Below are 18,015 nucleotides of genomic sequence, written 5' to 3'. Positions count from 1 at the left end.
TGTAAAATATATTCGTAAAGGTGTATTGTTGTTTTTGTCCTCTGTTTAAAAGAGTGTATAAATTTTGTGATGCAGGGTGGCTCAAGATCTGTTGTGAACATGGAGTGGGACAAACTCTGGGCCTTTAATAAAAAGGTAAATATGAACTAATCAGAGCATTTCTGCACTTTGTCCTTATCTGTTGAGTAACATTGCTGTATGTTGCACTTTTTGAAGTTTGAATATATGCAAATTACAGCTCATTGAGGAAAATGGAATGTTCTTGTGACTGGTTACGTGGTGACAAATATTTTTTCTGATGCTTTAAACTGTATAAGAAATCCAATTTTGGATAAAAAATGTTTACTTTGAGGTTTGAATAATAGTATGGAAAGAAAAAAAAACTTGAAAAATATTCTCTAACCCAAAAATTGTGCAAATTTAATGAATTAAACACAAATTATGCATTACATTTTCTGCTTCTTTCAAGCTGCAAGCTAACTGTAACAAGGTATTACTTAAGAATTTTCTGCTTTGATTAGAGTACCTCAGCTTGAATAGCATGGCAACAATGCTTTAAAGTTCAAGGTGTGTGCAAAGCCAGCCACCTTTTGAACTACTTTTGTGATTGTGTGGTTTAGCTGGTATGGTTTTCTGCACATTTTGACAACATGACTGTATTGAGTTTAGAATATTTGCACAGATGAATAGTTAATGTGGAGATAATTATTGCTCTCTATATTTGGAGCAATCTTTTTAAGCAATTCTTAAAAACTTCTTTTCAGTCTTGCCCCACTGATAGTACAGTATTTAATTTGTTTTTCACCATAGCAAATCTGAGTGAAAATGAATTGATTGCTGAGGGGCAAACTTCCTGTACTCCTGTAAATTTGTGAGCTTTCATGTTTTAATAACTTTGGGTCCCGAAAATCAACTAATGTTATGCTTTTTAAAAAAAAAAGCTGTTTAAATACTAGTCTGCCATTGTGCTTTGTGTTCTGTTTGAGTTTAATATGACGTACTATAAAAATACTGTACAAAATGTAATCTTGTATAAATGTTATACAACAAAAACAACACCATATGATGTCTAATGTACAGTATTAAATGACTTAGGCGTGTAATTTTCTAACCAGAAAAGGAGCACAGTACAGTTTACAATCCTTGAACTAATTTAATGAAATTGGCAGCACGGATAGCAAGTGAAACTGTATGACTTAATTAATTGAGTGCAGAAATACCATTCTAGGACTTTGGCTGTTTGGCTGGGGTCTTAATCTAAACCATTTGAATTTGACATCTTGAGCTAATTTCTCGCTAACTTTCCCATTTGCTTGTACTTCAGTGCCACACTTTGTGCTTTTGTAACATGATTTTTTTCTCTGTCATCAATTCAAAAGGAATGGCTTTTTTTTATAATTTTTAAACTTTTGCTTCATGCGAAGGATTGTTTACGTTGTTGCAGTTAACTGCAAATAATCAAGATACATAAAATTTTAATTGGCATTTACTTAAAATTTAAAGACTGTTAAGATCCATTTAACCTCTGTGTAGTTTTCTGGAAACTAATACCATTTAAGTGCATTAACAGGCCTCTTCAGAAAATATTTCCCAGTTTTCAAATGTTTTATATTTAACAGTGCATAATTGTTAGTTGCAGCAAGCTAAACAATTCAATATACCCCCATTTTGGATATTGCACGTAGATGAAAATGGAATATGAGTTTATATTATACAAATAAAATGACCATATTTATTTACTTCAGGTTATTGATCCGGTGGCACCTAGATATACAGCATTATTGCAGAATGATGTCGTGCCTGTGAATGTGCCAGGGGCCAAGGAAGAGATGAAAGATGTGGCCAAGCATCCCAAGGTACTAAAGTTTAAAAATGGAGGGTGTAAAAATGTAATATACAATCAACTTATTTTAATTTGAATTTGAGAAAGAAACTGAGGAAAAAGCAAGTGCAGGATAAAAGTCTGGTTTGTGTAAAATTATCTCCCTTGTAGTTTTTAATTTGGTTGATTAACCTTTTTATTGAATTTTGATACATTGGAGGCTTTGAAATGGAAAAACTTAAATTTTTTTTCCAATTTTTCAGTCAGATGGTTAAGTAAATGAAGCTTTCTCAGTTTCAAATGTAGGATTAGATGATATCTAGTTGTATTTAAAAAGGAATAGCCTACAATTGTTAGTGATGAATTTAGACATAACTGGCACTTCCAAAATGTATTTAATCTCATAGTTGACATGTTTTTTCAAATTTAAACGTCTAGTATGGGCAAGAATTATAGAACAAAAAGTTTCTCTCTGCAGTTCTATCAGCCGGTATTATATGTAGCTGTCATTTCCAGGATAATGTGATTAAATATATCTACTTAAGATTAACTATCTGCCTTATGAATGGAGCTGCATCCTATATCAGTGTGTCATAAATATAACTGCTAAATGTTAAAACAGTGCTGTTGAGAATCATGGAAATTTGTTATAACGTGTAAGTAATTCTGATTTACTGTCATAAGTTACCGTTGCTCATGTTTTAGCAAATAATGTAAAAATACTCTCTCCTTGCAAGACAGGTCAGTGCATTTATACAGTTCTTTCAGTGGACTCACTCTGAATTGTTGGTTATGCACAAATGGCTGATGTCAATGAGTTTACAAATAAAAAAATAAGTTTGTGCTAAGGAATGGGTCACTTGATTTTTGGGAACCCAGTGTCATCTTTAAGTACATTTTTTTTTTGTTTCCTAAACCAGCCAATTGTGGCCATTGAGTAAAATAATCCATTAATACATGCATTTGTTGTGGGCCAAAGTTACAAGAACTACATTGAGCTGATTTTATTTTGATAATTTTTTTATCAGAACCTATGCACTATCAGAGACTATTGTTCCAGTTGTATGTTTAGATTTGAAACCAAGTTTCAGAGATAAACATCAGGATCTCTATTAGGTCATTTCAAGATCCAGTCACAGTTTAAAATCAGGATGTTGTACATAAGTATTTCTATCTCTCGTACCCTGGGAATATGTTGAACAAATCCAAGGCTTGCATTCGGTCTTGAAACATGCATCTGTTTGCACTGTTATTTTGTTTAATCTGTACTGAAACTTAAGATAGGAGGTGTATAGTTTTAAATTAGTTTGTAGTGACAGGCTTGATCTGTTAAATCCACACTACATCTACAGAGAAGTATACAAGATTAAACAGGGTTTCAGAGATGTATAGAAATTACAAATTATGATACAAATGCAAATATTATACAGCACCTCCTTTGTTTATTTTCCCCTTGGTCTAAGCATTAATGTTTCTTCTTTTCTTTTAACACGCCCTCTTTTTTTTTTATTTGGCCAGAATCCAGATGTAGGGCTGAAACCTGTGTGGTATGGACCCAAAGTACTAATTGAAGGAGCAGATGCAGAAACTTTCACAGAGGGAGAAATGGTTACTTTCATCAATTGGGGTAACATTAACATCACTAAAATTAACAGGTGAGAAATGTTTTATAATGAAGTTTCCTGCCCTATCCCAAAGAACCTGACTTCCTGTTATTCTTTATAAGACACCAAATCATAGGACAGACTTAATAATACAAATATTTATTTCTAGAAATTCTAGAGGAAAGATTACATCACTTGAGGCAAAGTTAAATCTAGATAACAAGGATTATAAGAAGACAACAAAGATAACATGGTTAACTGAGAATCTACAAGCTCCATTGGTTCCCACAGTATGTGTTTACTATGAACATCTAATCAGTAAACCTGTCATCGGCAAGGATGAAGATTTCAAGGAACATGTAAATCGAAACAGCAAGGTATTCTTATTTGTAGTGAACTTATAGTTGCAAGACAAATGTCAGTAAAAGTTATTTTATTAAATTGATTAAATTAATATTTTATTATTAAAACTTAGATGCTAGGAATTACAGGGCAATTGTAACAGTGTTCACATTTCTTAATAATTCCTTTTAAATGAGTTGTAAGCATTTCATTGGGCTTAAAATTGCTAAAGTAAAATTAATTGCTGATTAACAAACTCTTCTAAAGACTATTGGGTCTCATTGACAGGTTTTCTAACCAGATTTAAAATTGTCTGGCTACATTAGTGTATAACTTAAAACCGAAATATGTATTCCCTAATTCTTCATTTTCAGTGTGGTTGAACAGTAGTGATGAAACTGTTGTGCAGTGGATTAAACTTGTTAAACATTAATGCAGTTCCGATTTCAAATTCTCCCTGTAGTGACAGTGTATTAATATTATTGCTATTCACTCAGTTTCTTGAATTTTGAATTGTACTTCATTTATAGCTGGTAAAATTCAAATGGTGTTTGCAATTTCAATAACTACTCTTGTTGTATGACGTTCTTGGAGGAATAACTTTTATCCACAATAATGGGATTATTGCACCAAGAACCCAGAATAGTGGATTCCATAACTTTGAATTGAGTAATGTACATGGCCAGAATCTTCGGGTTAGCGTGCAGGGGCAGGGCTCATTTGCCGACAAGTAAAATGACACGTGGTGACGTCAGGCATGCGTCCCGACTTCACTGTGCGTCATGCAGATCTTCAGTTCAGTAGGTGCACAACGGAGTCAGCTGTGTGCCCACTGAACTGTCAAAGGCCTATTAAGGCCATTTAAAAACTAATTGAAGTGCTTAACTGAGCTGCCCGTCCAACCTTAAGATTGGCGGGCAGGTGAAGAGCCCAGGTGGCCTTCACATTTATCATGAAACCTCATCCACGGGTGCGAGGAGGTTTCATGAAGGTTTTTAAAGTTTAATAAAAATTTTTAATAAAATTCATTGACGTGTCCCAGCTCATGTGACATGGGGACATGTCTTAAAATTTTTTTTTTCTTTATTAAAATTTAAAAAAAATCAAACTAATCTCCCTGTGACTCAGGGAGATTTCTGTGCTGTTTCGTGCACATGCGCGAAAGAGCGCAGGCCCCAACTCAGCCTACTCTTTCCCCCCCCCCCAGCCCGCACAGGAAGCGCTCAGCGCTTCCAGGTGCGTGTCACGCTGGGCGGGCCTTAATTGGTCTGCCCACGTAAAATGGCGGCACGCAGCCAATCGCGATCGGCTGCACGCGCACCCGTTGCCGCCCAATCCCCCGACGGGGAGAAAATACTCCCTGTTTCATATGCAAATATGATCACTTATCGATTCGAGTAAAAATTGTTTCAGGAATAGGTGATGCAGCTTTTTGTTCATGAGTGACTTCGTAATTGCCTTTTTAAGTGGCTTCAAATCTTGGCTTTTGTTACAGTTTAACATTGGGAATGGTTTCAATGATTGATTTATTTGGGAAGAAAATACTTTCTCTTTCAGCAAGAAGAGCTAATGCTTGGTGACCCCTGTCTAAAAGACCTGAAAAAAGGAGACATCATCCAACTACAAAGAAGAGGTTTCTTTAACTGTGATCAGCCATATGAACCAGTTAGGTGAGCAATTCTCATCCTCTACCTTTGGAGAAGAATATTTGATGGAAGGTAAACTGTCAGTGACTATATGTTTTATTAACCATGTGGTTAGTGTTATTTCAGGTTTACTGCTCTTAACTGTAAAAAGTTTGAATCAAATTTTGCCCAGCAATGATAAAATTAAACTTTCATGAACTGTTAGGGAATAATCATGCTACTCGTTGCAAGTGTTCTCTGTCTACCACATTTTTCTTGCAGAAGTGATAAAGGTCTCTATAATATGACAGATTGTTCATTGAAATAGCAGTCTACTGTACTGATATTGCCAAATGTTTAGACATTTGTATGAAGTACTACCTTGATTTTCAAACTCTGTAGCAGTTGAAATATGAATATTATATGTCATTTCCATATTTGAAGAAGCTATATATCATCGTTTTTTTAAGCTAAACCTATTTTAGAATTTACTTGATGCCAATCCTGTATCTCCTGGTCTTGCTTTAGTCCACATAGTTGCAAAGAATCTCCTTGTGTTCTGATCTACATCCCTGATGGTCATACCAAGGAAATGCCGACCTCTGGTTCCAAGGAGAAGAGTAAACATGATGCAGTTAAAGTGGTAAGAATAGCTTTTTAAAAGTAACAGAGCATCTGCAAACTTAAGCTTATTTCTAAGACCGGTTACAATTTCTGTGCAGGAAAGTTGCCCTTTCTTCTATGTGTGCTTCAGTTTTTGATTGAGAAAAGGACAAAAGTAACTGTTCATATGCTTGCTTTTAAAAAAAAATATATTCTAGTCATTCAACAATCTTTGTCAAGTTTTTTTTTTCTACTGTATGTGGGGTAGGATGGGAGAGGGGGATGGAACTGACCCCATAAATTGAGATCTTCATCCTTCATTTCTGTAAGTCTGTTTGGCTTTGTTTTTAAGACTTCTCAAAGCAGAAGTGTTTAACCTGATTGTAAGTATCAAAAATGGAGGCACCATAGCATGAAAATTGTTTGTTGAATCTGAGTTCTGGGTCCATTAGAATGTTGGGCTCCATTTCTTTTTGTTAGAAGACTGCCTTCTAAATGGCTGGGGAATCATTTTTTAAAAAGTGCTTGTATTTCTGTTAATTTAGATGACTGGATCGCAAATCATAAAAAAACGGCCTCACCTTTTTGTAACACATTGTTAATCACAGGGATAGAATTGGTTAAAAACGAACTTGCACATATTAAAATTCTATGGGCAGGATTTTTCACTCGGCATGCAGGTGCGTGCCCGAGCATGAAATAAAGCGCGTTGACATTGGCCGAGCGTGCCGACGCACTCTTGTGATAGTTCAGTTGGCAGTGTGCCTGCCGACAATTAAAAAGTCTATTAAGGCCATTAAGTTAACAAATGTGCCGAATTTTTCACTGCCTGTTCAAGGTGAAATGCCTTTGCATTTTTTTTGGAAACTTCGTCCACGGCCGGGATGAGGTTTCCAAAATCAAATACAAATGAAATAAAAACTTTGATTTTTTTAATTTAAAAACATGCCCCTGCTCATCTGACAGAGTCACATGAGCAGGGACATGCTTCATTCATTTTTTCTGCTCTTAATTTTTTCAATAAATTCTTCATCTCCCTGAGGCACAAAGCTGCCTCAAGGAGATTATTCAGCGGTCTTTTGCGCACTAGGCCTGCTTGCCGCCCCCCCCCCCCCCCCCCCCCAACCGCCTGCACAGGCAATGCTCAGCGCTGCCGCTCGCATATCAAGCTGGGCAGGCTTTAATTGACCTGCCTGCGTATAATCGCGGTGCATTGCTGGTGGCAGTTGGCTTCCTGACCGATCCCGCTGCCAAAGGCAAAATTCTGCCCTATGTTTTGTGCTGCCTTTAACACATGATTATTCACAATGCATAGCTTAGCAAAAAATAACTTGAGAAACTAAATGGAAGATTTCAGTTTGATTTATTTTGTTTAAAAAAAAATCATTTTTTTTAGATTAAAGCTGATTCTGCAGCTACAACTGTATCACCTCTTTCCCCTGCCTCAACATGTGACGCTCTTGACCTTACTGCACTTTACAACAAAGTAGCTCAACAAGGTGAGGTTGTACGTGAATTGAAGGCAAAGAAAGCATCCAAAGAAGAGGTGGATGCAGCAGTAAAAGGACTTTTGAGCTTGAAGGCAGAATATAAGCAGCAGAGTGGTATTGAATACAAACCTGGAAAGCCACCAGCATCTACTGCTAGCCCAGTCCCTGAATCCAAGACCTCAGACTCAACTGTTAGCAAGGTTCTGTACGACAAGGTGTCTCAACAAGGAGAAGTAGTTCGAAAGCTCAAAGCAGATAAAGCTCCCAAGGTATTTTCTTTTGTCATTTCTAAATCCTTTAAAATAATATTTATGTGTATTCCTTCTGCTACTCAGGACCTGGGAACAGACCTTTCGTGTAAAATTCCCTTTTCACTGACAGAAAAAAAATGAAGGCACTTGGTTGTTGGGATTGATTTTAAATTCAGCATCCCAGAATGCCAGTTAAGGGTATGTGTAGAGCTAGTGAAAGCAGTTTTCCACTTTCTCTTACGTTTTTGTCTGCTTGTATTCACTTGTATTAGATTTAGGACTTTTTGTGGCAATCTCGTGTCACAATGGTGAATCACTAACTAAGTAATGGTACACATTTAAAGAAATAATTCATAATTCTCAACAGAAATGGATTCTCTTGAGGAATAATAACTCCATTGGAAAAGTGGTCCAGCCATGGTCAACTAGGGAAATGAAGCTTAAAACAGGCTTATAATCCTACCCAAAGGAGTAGTAAGCCTGGGGATTTGGAGTGTTTTAAAAATCAGCAAAGGATGATCAACAAAGTGATTGAGAGACAAAATAGAATATGAGCGTAACCTAACAAGAAATATTAAAACAGATTGTGAAAGCTCTTACAAAGTATGTAAAAAGCAAGAGATTAGCGGTATCAAATGTTGTGCCCCATGCAGGCAGAAACGGGAGAAATTACAATGGAGAATTTTTAAAATGGCATCGATGTTAAACAAGCATTTCCTATCTGTCTTTAGGGTAGGAGCAACAAAGAGCATACTGCAAAGTGTGGGCAATAAAGGGCATAATGAGAATGAGCAACTTAAAGGAATTGATATTAGTAAAGAAAAAGCACTGGAAAAATTAATGGAACTAAAAGTTGACAAATCCCCTGACCTGATGGCCTACACCCTAGGCTTTTGAAAGAGTTGGCGGCAGAGCTGGTGTATGCATTAGTTTTGATCTTCCAGAATTCCTTAGATTCTAGAATGGTGCCTCTGGATCGGAAGGAAGAAAATATAATCCCATTGCTCAAGCAAGTCAGAAGAGAGAAAACTGTGAACAGTAGGCCGGTTAACCTGATATCAAGAATAAGATAAACATTAGAATCAATTATTAGGTTGGGGTACCAGGGCAATCACAATAAATAGGCAGTTAATATGGTTTTATGAGAGGGAAATCATGTTTGACAAATTATTTTTTTTTTTGAGAGTTCAAATGACAGGGTAAATAAGGGGGAAACCAGTGGATGTAGTGCATTCAGATTTTCAGAAAGCAGTGGATACGGTTCCAAACAACAGGCTGTTGCGCAAGATTGGGTTTCATGGGATTGGGGATAATATATTAACATGAATTGGTTTACAGTCAGATAACAGAATTAGGATTAAACAAGTCATTTTCAGGATAACAGGATGAAACTAGTAGAGTGCCACAAAGATCAATGCTCACTTACATAGGGGACTGAGTTTCACATCCAAGTTTGGTGGGAAGGTAAGTTGTGAGGCGGAATGTAAAGAGGCTGGAAAGGGATATACACCAGTTAAGTAATTGGATAAAAAGGTGATAAATGGTGTGTAATGTGAGGAAGTGTGGAATTTTCCTCTTTGGTAGGAAGAATGGAAAAGCAGAATATATTTTTAAACCTGAGACTAGTAAATATTGGAATTCGGGAGGGTTTCGGGTATCCTTGTATACTACACAGTGGGCAGAATTTTGCCTTTGGTGGGCCCCACTGGCTCAGTGGCGGGCGGACAGCCGATCCATTTTGAGTGGGCGGGCCAATTAAGGCCTGCCCAGCGGCCTGCCCAACAGCGCTTCCTGTGTGGGGGGTGCGGGAAGGGAATCCCCAGCTGTCAAAGTGTGAGTGCACTGCTCCCTGAGACAAAGTGCTGCCTCAGGGAGATTACTGACAGTCCAGAAAACTTTAAAAATAGAAAAATTAAAAAATTATTAACATGTCCCCCTCGTGACAATGCCATACAAGATGGGACATGTTAATAAATATCACATAAGATGTATTAAAGCTTTTAAAAACGGACATGAAACCTCATTCCGCCAGTGGATGAGGTTTCATATATTATCAGAAGGCCGCTAGGGCTCCTGGCCTGCCCGCCAGCCTTAAGGTTGGACAGGCAGGTCTTTAATTATCTTAATTACTCTGTTAATGGCCTCAATTGGCCATTGACAGGTCGGTGGGCGGACAGCTGATTTCACCGTCCGCCTGCCTTCCTAAAAATTTAAAGGGACCGGGGATGACGTAGGGGGTTCTTCCCGATGTCATCCTGCGTCATTTTCCCGTCGGCGAGCGGGCCCTGCCCCCAAATCGCTGACGGGGAAATTCAGGCCAGTGTGTTGGTATAACAGGAAATTAACAAGGCAAATGGTATGTCCTCTGAGGAAAGATTGAGTAGAACAGGCTTGTAGTCTCTAGAGTTTAGAAGGACAAAAGGTGATCTAATTGAAATGTTTACCTTTATTCTTTAAAGAATGTTTGACAGAGTGGATGCTTAGAGACTGGAGAGTCTAGGGGTCATGTCGCTGGATGAGGGGTAAACCGTTTAGTATTGAGATGATAAGAAATTTCTTCACTGAGGGTTGTGAGTCTTTGGAATTCTCTACCTGTGGATGCTCAGTTGTTTAGTATATTTAAGACAGATCAATGCACTTCTGGGCACTAAGGGAATCCTGGGATTTTGGAAAAGGTGGGAAAGTGGAGTTAATGTACAAGTTTGACTGTTATCTTATTGAATGGTGTAGCAGACTTGACTTGACTATATGACCTACTCTGGCTCCTGCTCCTTTTGTCATTATGTTCAGTTAATGCAGACACTGTTTCACCCAATGGTATCTTTTTTTGGTGGGCGGTGACATGGGTATACTGTATGTGGTGCTGTTGAAAGTCAAAGTGAGATGATTGCGTTCGTTCTTGTTCAAGCTGGTCGCTTTCTGGTGCATATTTAAGCGTTATTACTTGCCAGCCCAAGACTTGATGTTAGCTAGGTTCTGCTGCAGGCTCATAGGCACTGTTTCACAATTGGAGGAATTGAGAATGGAACAGAATCCTGGCATTGTCTGTGAACACCCCCACTCCTGACCTTAGGACTGAGGGGAGACCATTGATGAAGCTCTTTTTTATTTTGGACTCTGTTTTTTATTTTCCTGTGACTTATTGTGATTGTACTGTGAGTTTAAGGAATCTCTTCACATGTAATTTTATAAATTGATTTTTTTCTTTTCTAAGAACTACAATTACTGATTCTTCTACTTGTAGCTATAATAAAATACGAGGTGCAAAAGAAATGTGTTATTGGAGTCCCAGCACCAGTAAACATTTGCATTACTGTCTAATCTGTTTCTGTTCATCTTGCTTTCTGCTTACTTGTCTTGCTGTATGCTTGCCATGCTTTCTTTTGCAGGATAAGATAGATGAAGCAGTAAAAACACTTCTAGCCTTAAAAGTAGAGTATAAACAGAAGACTGGTGAAGAGTACAAACCAGGGAAACCATCCGGTGCTGCAGTAGGGCCAGCAATTCCAGCCATTATCCCCCCTACAGAAGCATCAGCACTTGATGAGAGAGCACTACACAGCAAGGTGGCAGAACAAGGAGAAGTTGTACGCAAACTTAAGGCAGAAAAAGTTTCTAAGGTAATGGCAGTGGATTCTTCTGAAGTGTTGAACCCACAAAGTTTGTTGCCCAATTCGGATAAAGGAGGAAAAAATTAGCAGCCCCTCTATTTCAAGTCAGATTTTTAAGAAAGTGCCCACTCTCCCTGTTTCAAACTGGAGTGAATGTTGTTCAACACTGAAGGTTATGAAAGCAGTAAGACTTGTAAATAAAATGAAAACACCTGTATTTGAAATTTGGGGTGCAAAATTCCATTAGAAACCTGAAACTGTATCATGTTGCTGAGGATTTTTTTTATACCCAAGTGTTTAGGTAACCTGGAGTCAGCACTGATAAATTGACAGACATTGCCAGTCTCAGTCAGAAAGGCTAAAATGCACTGCTTTAGAGGGAGTTTTACTTTGTACCGAGCTGGTGATCTTGCATAGAAAATGTCTCTGGCCTGAGCAAATGTAAAACTAGATAGTCCAGTTTTGAATGTCTATAAATAAATGTGCATTATATATTTCATGCAGTGGGAAATTAGTTAACTTTTTTGTTGCACATTCCAAATTTGGTTTTGTTTTCCTTGTAACCCCACTCTTCTTTCTCTAGGAGGTAATAGGTGCTGCTGTGGCTGTGCTCCTTGATTTGAAGGGGCAGTATAAAGCTTTAACAGGAATGGAATATAAGCTGGCTGCAGGCAGTGTTGAAGAGAACAAAAACAAAAAAGAGAGACAGAACAAATCTGAGGAGCAGAATAAGCCTGAAAAGCCTGAGGGGCACAAGATAGGGTCAGCAAAAGATCAGGAGAAGGGATCAAACAATGGAGGTACCGGTGAAGGCCAGGGACCTAAGAAACAAACCCGGTGAGTAAGCCTAAAGACACAGTCAGCAAGGTTGTGCTCCTAAGAGTTGAGCCTTGCTGGATAAGAGCTTGAGTTGAAGATAAGGCCAGGCACTAGTCTGAATTCTAATTTGCGCTCCTGTCTAGTCATCAATCCAAAAGATCTCACTGAACAGGTAGTCACACCCATCAGCCTGGGACTGTCTGAGGTCAGTCAGAGAGAGATCAGAGATTGGGAACGCAGCCTTGTAGAATCTGTCCTATAATATGATTGAATTCTAAATTTTACTTTTTCTTTTCCTTTTGAAAGTGCTGATTTTGTTAAAACCTTAAGTATTAGTGCATCTATTATATTTGTGTCCACATTTATATACATTTTTAAATGCCCGTACATTTCTTGGACATAGGCAGGGTGTGGGGAGAAATACAAATGCATAATATTTTGACAAGTTTGATGTTTTAAATAAATTGTTTAATTTCTGTATTCTGATTCTTAAATGTTAATTTTTTTTACTGTTTGCTGTCATGAAGCCATCTGTGCTTAAGAGCAAACTTTTACTATGTTTGCTTCCAATTGTCAGCGGAAGTAGTTTGGCACAGCAAAAGCCAGGTGCAGAGTAAAGCGCTCTCTATTCTGCTCCAGCAATGCAACTAATCCACTGCCTGCGAGAACCTTCTACTGCACCAGTGTCAGTTTTAAATTTTTGCAGGGCTAAGGGGAAATGAGCAGGTGGAGTAGGACTAATTGGGCAGCTCTTTAAAAGCGTAGGCACGATGGGTTCAGTGGCCTCTTTCTGTGCTGTATGATTCTATGAATTAAACTGGAACCGCTGAAAATTTTGTCGTGCCTGCATCGATGTTAGAAGAGAAGTACTTTCCTGTCGTTCGACTGGCTGGAATGGAGCTTGAGTTCTAGAGTGAAAGAACATTATACTGTAGCGACTCATTGTGTCTTTGAGGTTCCTCTAATCTCAAAAATCTTCTAATACATCAATTTAGATGTGTGCGTGTATAATGTATATTAGTTAATATACAAGTATATTATATGTGACGTTTCCCTTGGCCTCGGTCTGGGAGTTTTGACAACATTTTAGTAATATGCATAAATACCTTTTTAAAGGTATAGATTTAACAAGAGTTCAATGATTCGTCTTACATTCAGTCTATGTAGTCCAAATGTCAACATGATAGTGAACTGCTATAAATGAGAAACCAAATATGTTTACTACTTTAGTTATGCTTTTATATGAAACTAGAAATATAAAATATGAAGTATGGGTTTGGCTTAGTTATTAAGTATATGTTCATATTTGGTAATTTAACTTGATATGGTCTTGTTTGTAGATTGGGCCTAGAAGCTAAAAAAGAAGAGAATCTAGCAGAGTGGTATTCACAAGTAAGTTTTTTTTAATGTCTTTTTGGATCATTTTGTAATTAAATTATCACAAAAAACATAGTTTATTTCAATTTAGCTATAAATTGATGGCATTTTTTGGAACCCTGCTTCCTTTATTGCTGGACCCACTTCTTTGGCTAGGAATCTTCCCACCCCATGCAGAGTGGGCCCTTCTGCCCATCCACTGTTCGCCTGGACCCCTTCCCCTGGTCCCTTAGCCTCTCGAGACCTTTTCACTGAGAACAGCCAGTGTGACATCAGCCCTCTCAATTGCTCTGCTCCCCTCACTCTAATCTGCCTCCCTCTGAACTGGCAGCACTCAATTCTCTCAGGTACAACCTTAACGTTGTTATCAAACCTGCTGACAATGATGCTGTCTGGCGTACTGACTTTTGTCTAGCAAAGGTCAAATGTCAGCTCTGTGACACACCCCTCTACCTCTCTCAGAACATGACCCCACTGCTGAACATCAAGCCATTGGCTCCAGGACTGTTACTGACCTCATTACATCTCCTGCATCTCACCTACCCCCAATAACCTATCACCCCCTTGTTTACCAAGAATCTATCCACCTCTGCCTTAAAAATATTCAAAAACTCTGCTTCCACCGCCTTTTCAGGGAGAGAGTTCCAAAGACTCACGATCCTTGGAGAGAAAATTTTTTGCCTCATCTCCGTTTTAAATGGGCAACCCTTATTTTTAAACAGTGACCCCTAGTCCTAGGTTCTCCCATTAGAGAAAACTTCCTCTCCATATCCACCCTGTCAAGGCCCCTTGGAATCTTATGTTTCAATCAAGTCGCCTTTTACTCTTCTAAGCTCCAGCAGATACAAGCCTAGTCTGTCCAAAACAAAGATAAAAATACCTGGAAAAACTCAGCAGGTCTGACAGCATCTGCGGAGAGGAACACAGTTAACGTTTTGAGTCCGGATGACTCTTCAACAGAACTAAGGAAAAATAGAAAAGAGGTGAAATATAAGCTGGTTTAAGGGGGGGTGGGACAGGTAGAGCTGGATAGAGGGCCAGTGATAGGTGGAGATAGCCAAAAGATGTCATAGACTAAAGGACAAAGAGGTGTTGAAGGTGGTGATATTATGTAAGGAATGTGTTAATAGGTGACATTAAGGGTAGAAAGCAATTTTAGATTATGAATTCTCTCCTCCATCCCCACCCCCCTTTCCAATAATTTATATAGATTTTTCTTTTCCCATCTATTTCCATTATTTTTAAATGTATTTCCATCCATTGTTTTATCTCTACCTTTTAGCCTATTTCGATCCCTTCCCCCCCACCCCACCCCCACTAGGGCTATCTGTACCTTGCTCGTCCTTTCTACCCTTAATGTCACCTATTAGCACATTCCTTAGATAATATCACCACCTTCAACACCTCTTTGTCCTTTAGTCTATGACATCTTTTGGCTATCTCCATCTATCACTGGCCCTCTATCCAGCTCTACTTGTCTCTCTCCCCCCCCCGCCCCCCACCTTAAACCAGCTTATATTTCACCTCTTTTCTATTTTTCCTTAGTTCTGTTGAAGAGTCATACGGACTCGGAATGTTAACTGTGTTCCTCTCCGCAGATGCTGTCAGACCTGCTGAATTTTTCCAGGTATTTTTATTTTTATTTTTGTTTTGGATTTCCAGCATCTGCAGTTTTTTGCTTTTATCCTAGCCTGTCCAACCTTACTTCATAAGACAACCTGCCCATTCCAGGTATTAGTCTGGTAAACCTTCTCTGAACTGCTTCCAATGCATTTATATCTTTCCTTAAATAAGGTGGCCAACACTGTACACAGTGCTCCAGATGTGGTCCCACCAGTGATCTGAATAACTGAAGCATAGCCTCCCTACTTGTGTATTTAATTCCTCTCAATAAATGTTAACATTCCATTAGCTTTTCTAATTATTTGCTGCACTCGCATATTTGCCTTTTGCGATTCATGCACCAGGACACTCAGATCCCTCTGCATCTTAGCTCTGCAATCTCTTATCATTTAGATAATATGCTTCTCTTTTATTCTTCCTGCCGAAATGGACAATTTCACATTTTCCCATCTTATACTCCATTTGCCAGATCCTTGCCCATTCTCCTAACCTATCTATATCTTTCTGTAGCCTCCTTATGTCCTCTTCACAACTTAATTTCCTATTTATTTTCGTGTCATCGGCAAATTTGGCAACCATTCCATCCATCCCTTCATCCAAGTCATTACTATAAATTGTAACAGTTGAGGTCCCAGCACATTCCTGTGGGCACACCGCTTGTTGCATCTTGCCAAACTGAAAAAGACCCATTTATGCTTACTCTCTGCTTCCTGTTAGTCAGCCAATCTTCTATCCATGCCAATGTGTTACCCCTATACCATGAGCTTTTATTTTCTGCCATAACCCTTGATGTGGCACTTTATCAAATGCCTTCTGGAAATCTAAGTACCGTACATCCACTGGTTCCCCTTTATCCACAGCACATGTTGCTTCCTCAAAGAACTTCAATAAGTTGGTTAAACATGATTTCCCTTTCACAAAACCATGTTGACTCTGCCTGATTACCTTGAACCTATCCAAGTGTCCTGCTATAACACCATTTAATAATGGCGTCTAACATTTCCATATGACAGATGTTAAGTTAACTGGCTTGTAGTTTCCTGCTTTCTGCCTGTCTCCCTTTTTGATTAATGGAGTTACGTTTGCTATCTTCCAACCTAATGCGACCTTCCCTTAATCTAGGGAGTTTTGGAAAATTAAAACCAGTGTATCTATGTCACTAGTCACTTCTTTTAAGACCTTAAGATGAGGTCCAACAGGACCTGGGCAATTGTTAGCCTGCAGCTCCAGCAATTTACTCAGCACCACTTTTCTTGTAATTTTCCTGAGTTGCTCCCTCCATTCCATTTCCTGATTTATAGCTGCTTCTGGGATGTTACTTGTATCCTCTATAATGAAGACTGATGCAAAATACCTGTTCAATTCATCTGCCATTTACTCGTTTTCCATTATTGATTCTCCAGACTCACTTTCTATAGGATAAATGCTCACTTTGTTAACTCATTTCTTTTTAAAATATTTATAGAAACTTCTTACTATCTGTTTTTATTTATCTGGCTAGCTTTCTCTTGTACTCTAATTTTTCCCTCCTTATTAATCTTCTGGTCATCTTTTGTTGTTATATTCTGTCCAATCTTCTGGCCTTCCACCTATCTTTGCACAATTATATGCTTTTTCTTTAAGTTTGGTACTGTTAATCTTTCTAGCTAACCACAGATGGTAAGCCTGCCCCTTGGACTTTTTGTTACTCTTACCTATTCCCTCTACCATACCCTGGTTTACCCTGAACACCTTCCCTACCTACTGCACTTTTCCATACAAGTGCAGGAGATGTACCATCTCATCTTTTACCACCTTCTTCTCTCATTGCCTGAGGTCCCAAAGACTGGGGAGAATTTCACTCTTGTCTGTGCAGTGGTGCTGCAACTAATGCCACCTTCTATACTGAGCATTCACTACATGAAGAAGTGATGAAAAGTAATGTCATCAGACTGCCTAAGTAGCCAATCATATTAAAGGATTTTCACAGGCACACAAGCAGGAGACAAAAAGCAGTAAAATAAAATCACTTCTAAGAATTTTTACATAGAGCAAATGAAAAGTTGGGGCGTACACATGGGGTGAAAGTAGAAGCTATGATATTCTAAAGAAACCTTTTTCAAAATAATATTAAAATTAGCTTAGAAAATCTACGAACGAAACATTTAACAGTACTCCAAGATTTGAAATTGTTTTTCAGGGCTGGTTCTATTGTTCATAAGATCCTATTAATCAAATCGTCATTTAAAAACCCAGTTACACCTGACAGAAGCATGGAAAATAGGAGCAGGAGGAGGTCATTTGCTCCTTCGAGCCTGCTTAGCCATTCAATATGATCATGGCTGATCCTCTATCTCAACGCCGTACTCCTGCGCTCTCCCCCTACCCCTTGACATCTTTAGAATCCCAGAAATCTATCTATTTTCTCCTTAAATGTATTCAGTGACTTGGCCTCCAAATCCTTCAGCGGTAGAGAATCTCACAGGTTCACCACCCTCTGAGTGAAGAAGTTTCTCCTCATCTCAGTCCTAAATGGTCTACCCTGAGACTGTGACCCCTTGTTCTAGACACCCCCCCCCCCCCCCCACAGGAAATATCACCCCTACATCCAGTCTGTCCATCCCTGTCAGAATTTTATGTTTCAATGAGATCGCCTCTCATTCTTCTAAACTCCAGTGAATACAGGCCTGGTTGTATCTCTCCTCACATGACAATCCTGCCATCCCAGGAATCAGCATGGTGAATCTTTGCTGCACTCCCTCTATGGCAAATATATCCTTTCTTGGGTAAGGAGACCAAAACTGCGCGCACTACTCCAGCGGCTGAAATTTCCCTGTTGGGGGGAAAGTTGATGGGCGGGTGCGCTTCC

General features: G+C 38.7%; 1 protein-coding gene across 3 annotated transcripts in view; it reads left to right on the top strand.

The window, feature by feature from the left end:
• The window catches only part of eprs1 (glutamyl-prolyl-tRNA synthetase 1), a 72,315-nt gene that overhangs the window by 41,309 nt on the left and 12,991 nt on the right, over positions 1-18,015 (top strand). For 2 of the 3 annotated variants that reach the window (XM_078557093.1, XM_078557092.1), the window contains exons 12-21: positions 76-135; positions 1,746-1,856; positions 3,341-3,477; positions 3,596-3,803; positions 5,326-5,438; positions 5,922-6,036; positions 7,393-7,755; positions 11,127-11,357; positions 11,932-12,185; positions 13,508-13,559. In XM_078557093.1, the coding sequence (XP_078413219.1) occupies positions 76-135; positions 1,746-1,856; positions 3,341-3,477; positions 3,596-3,803; positions 5,326-5,438; positions 5,922-6,036; positions 7,393-7,755; positions 11,127-11,357; positions 11,932-12,185; positions 13,508-13,559 (1,644 nt within the window). The remainder of the gene's footprint in view (positions 1-75; positions 136-1,745; positions 1,857-3,340; positions 3,478-3,595; positions 3,804-5,325; positions 5,439-5,921; positions 6,037-7,392; positions 7,756-11,126; positions 11,358-11,931; positions 12,186-13,507; positions 13,560-18,015) is intronic. The other variant, XM_078557094.1, reaches the window with a different exon arrangement.

The sequence above is a fragment of the Cetorhinus maximus genome, chromosome 14 (genome assembly GCF_964194155.1).
Source record: "Cetorhinus maximus chromosome 14, sCetMax3.hap1.1, whole genome shotgun sequence".
Taxonomy (NCBI): Eukaryota; Metazoa; Chordata; class Chondrichthyes; order Lamniformes; family Cetorhinidae; genus Cetorhinus; species Cetorhinus maximus.
The sequence above is the reverse complement of the archived record's forward strand: the minus strand, read 5'-3'. Positions and strand labels throughout refer to the sequence as shown.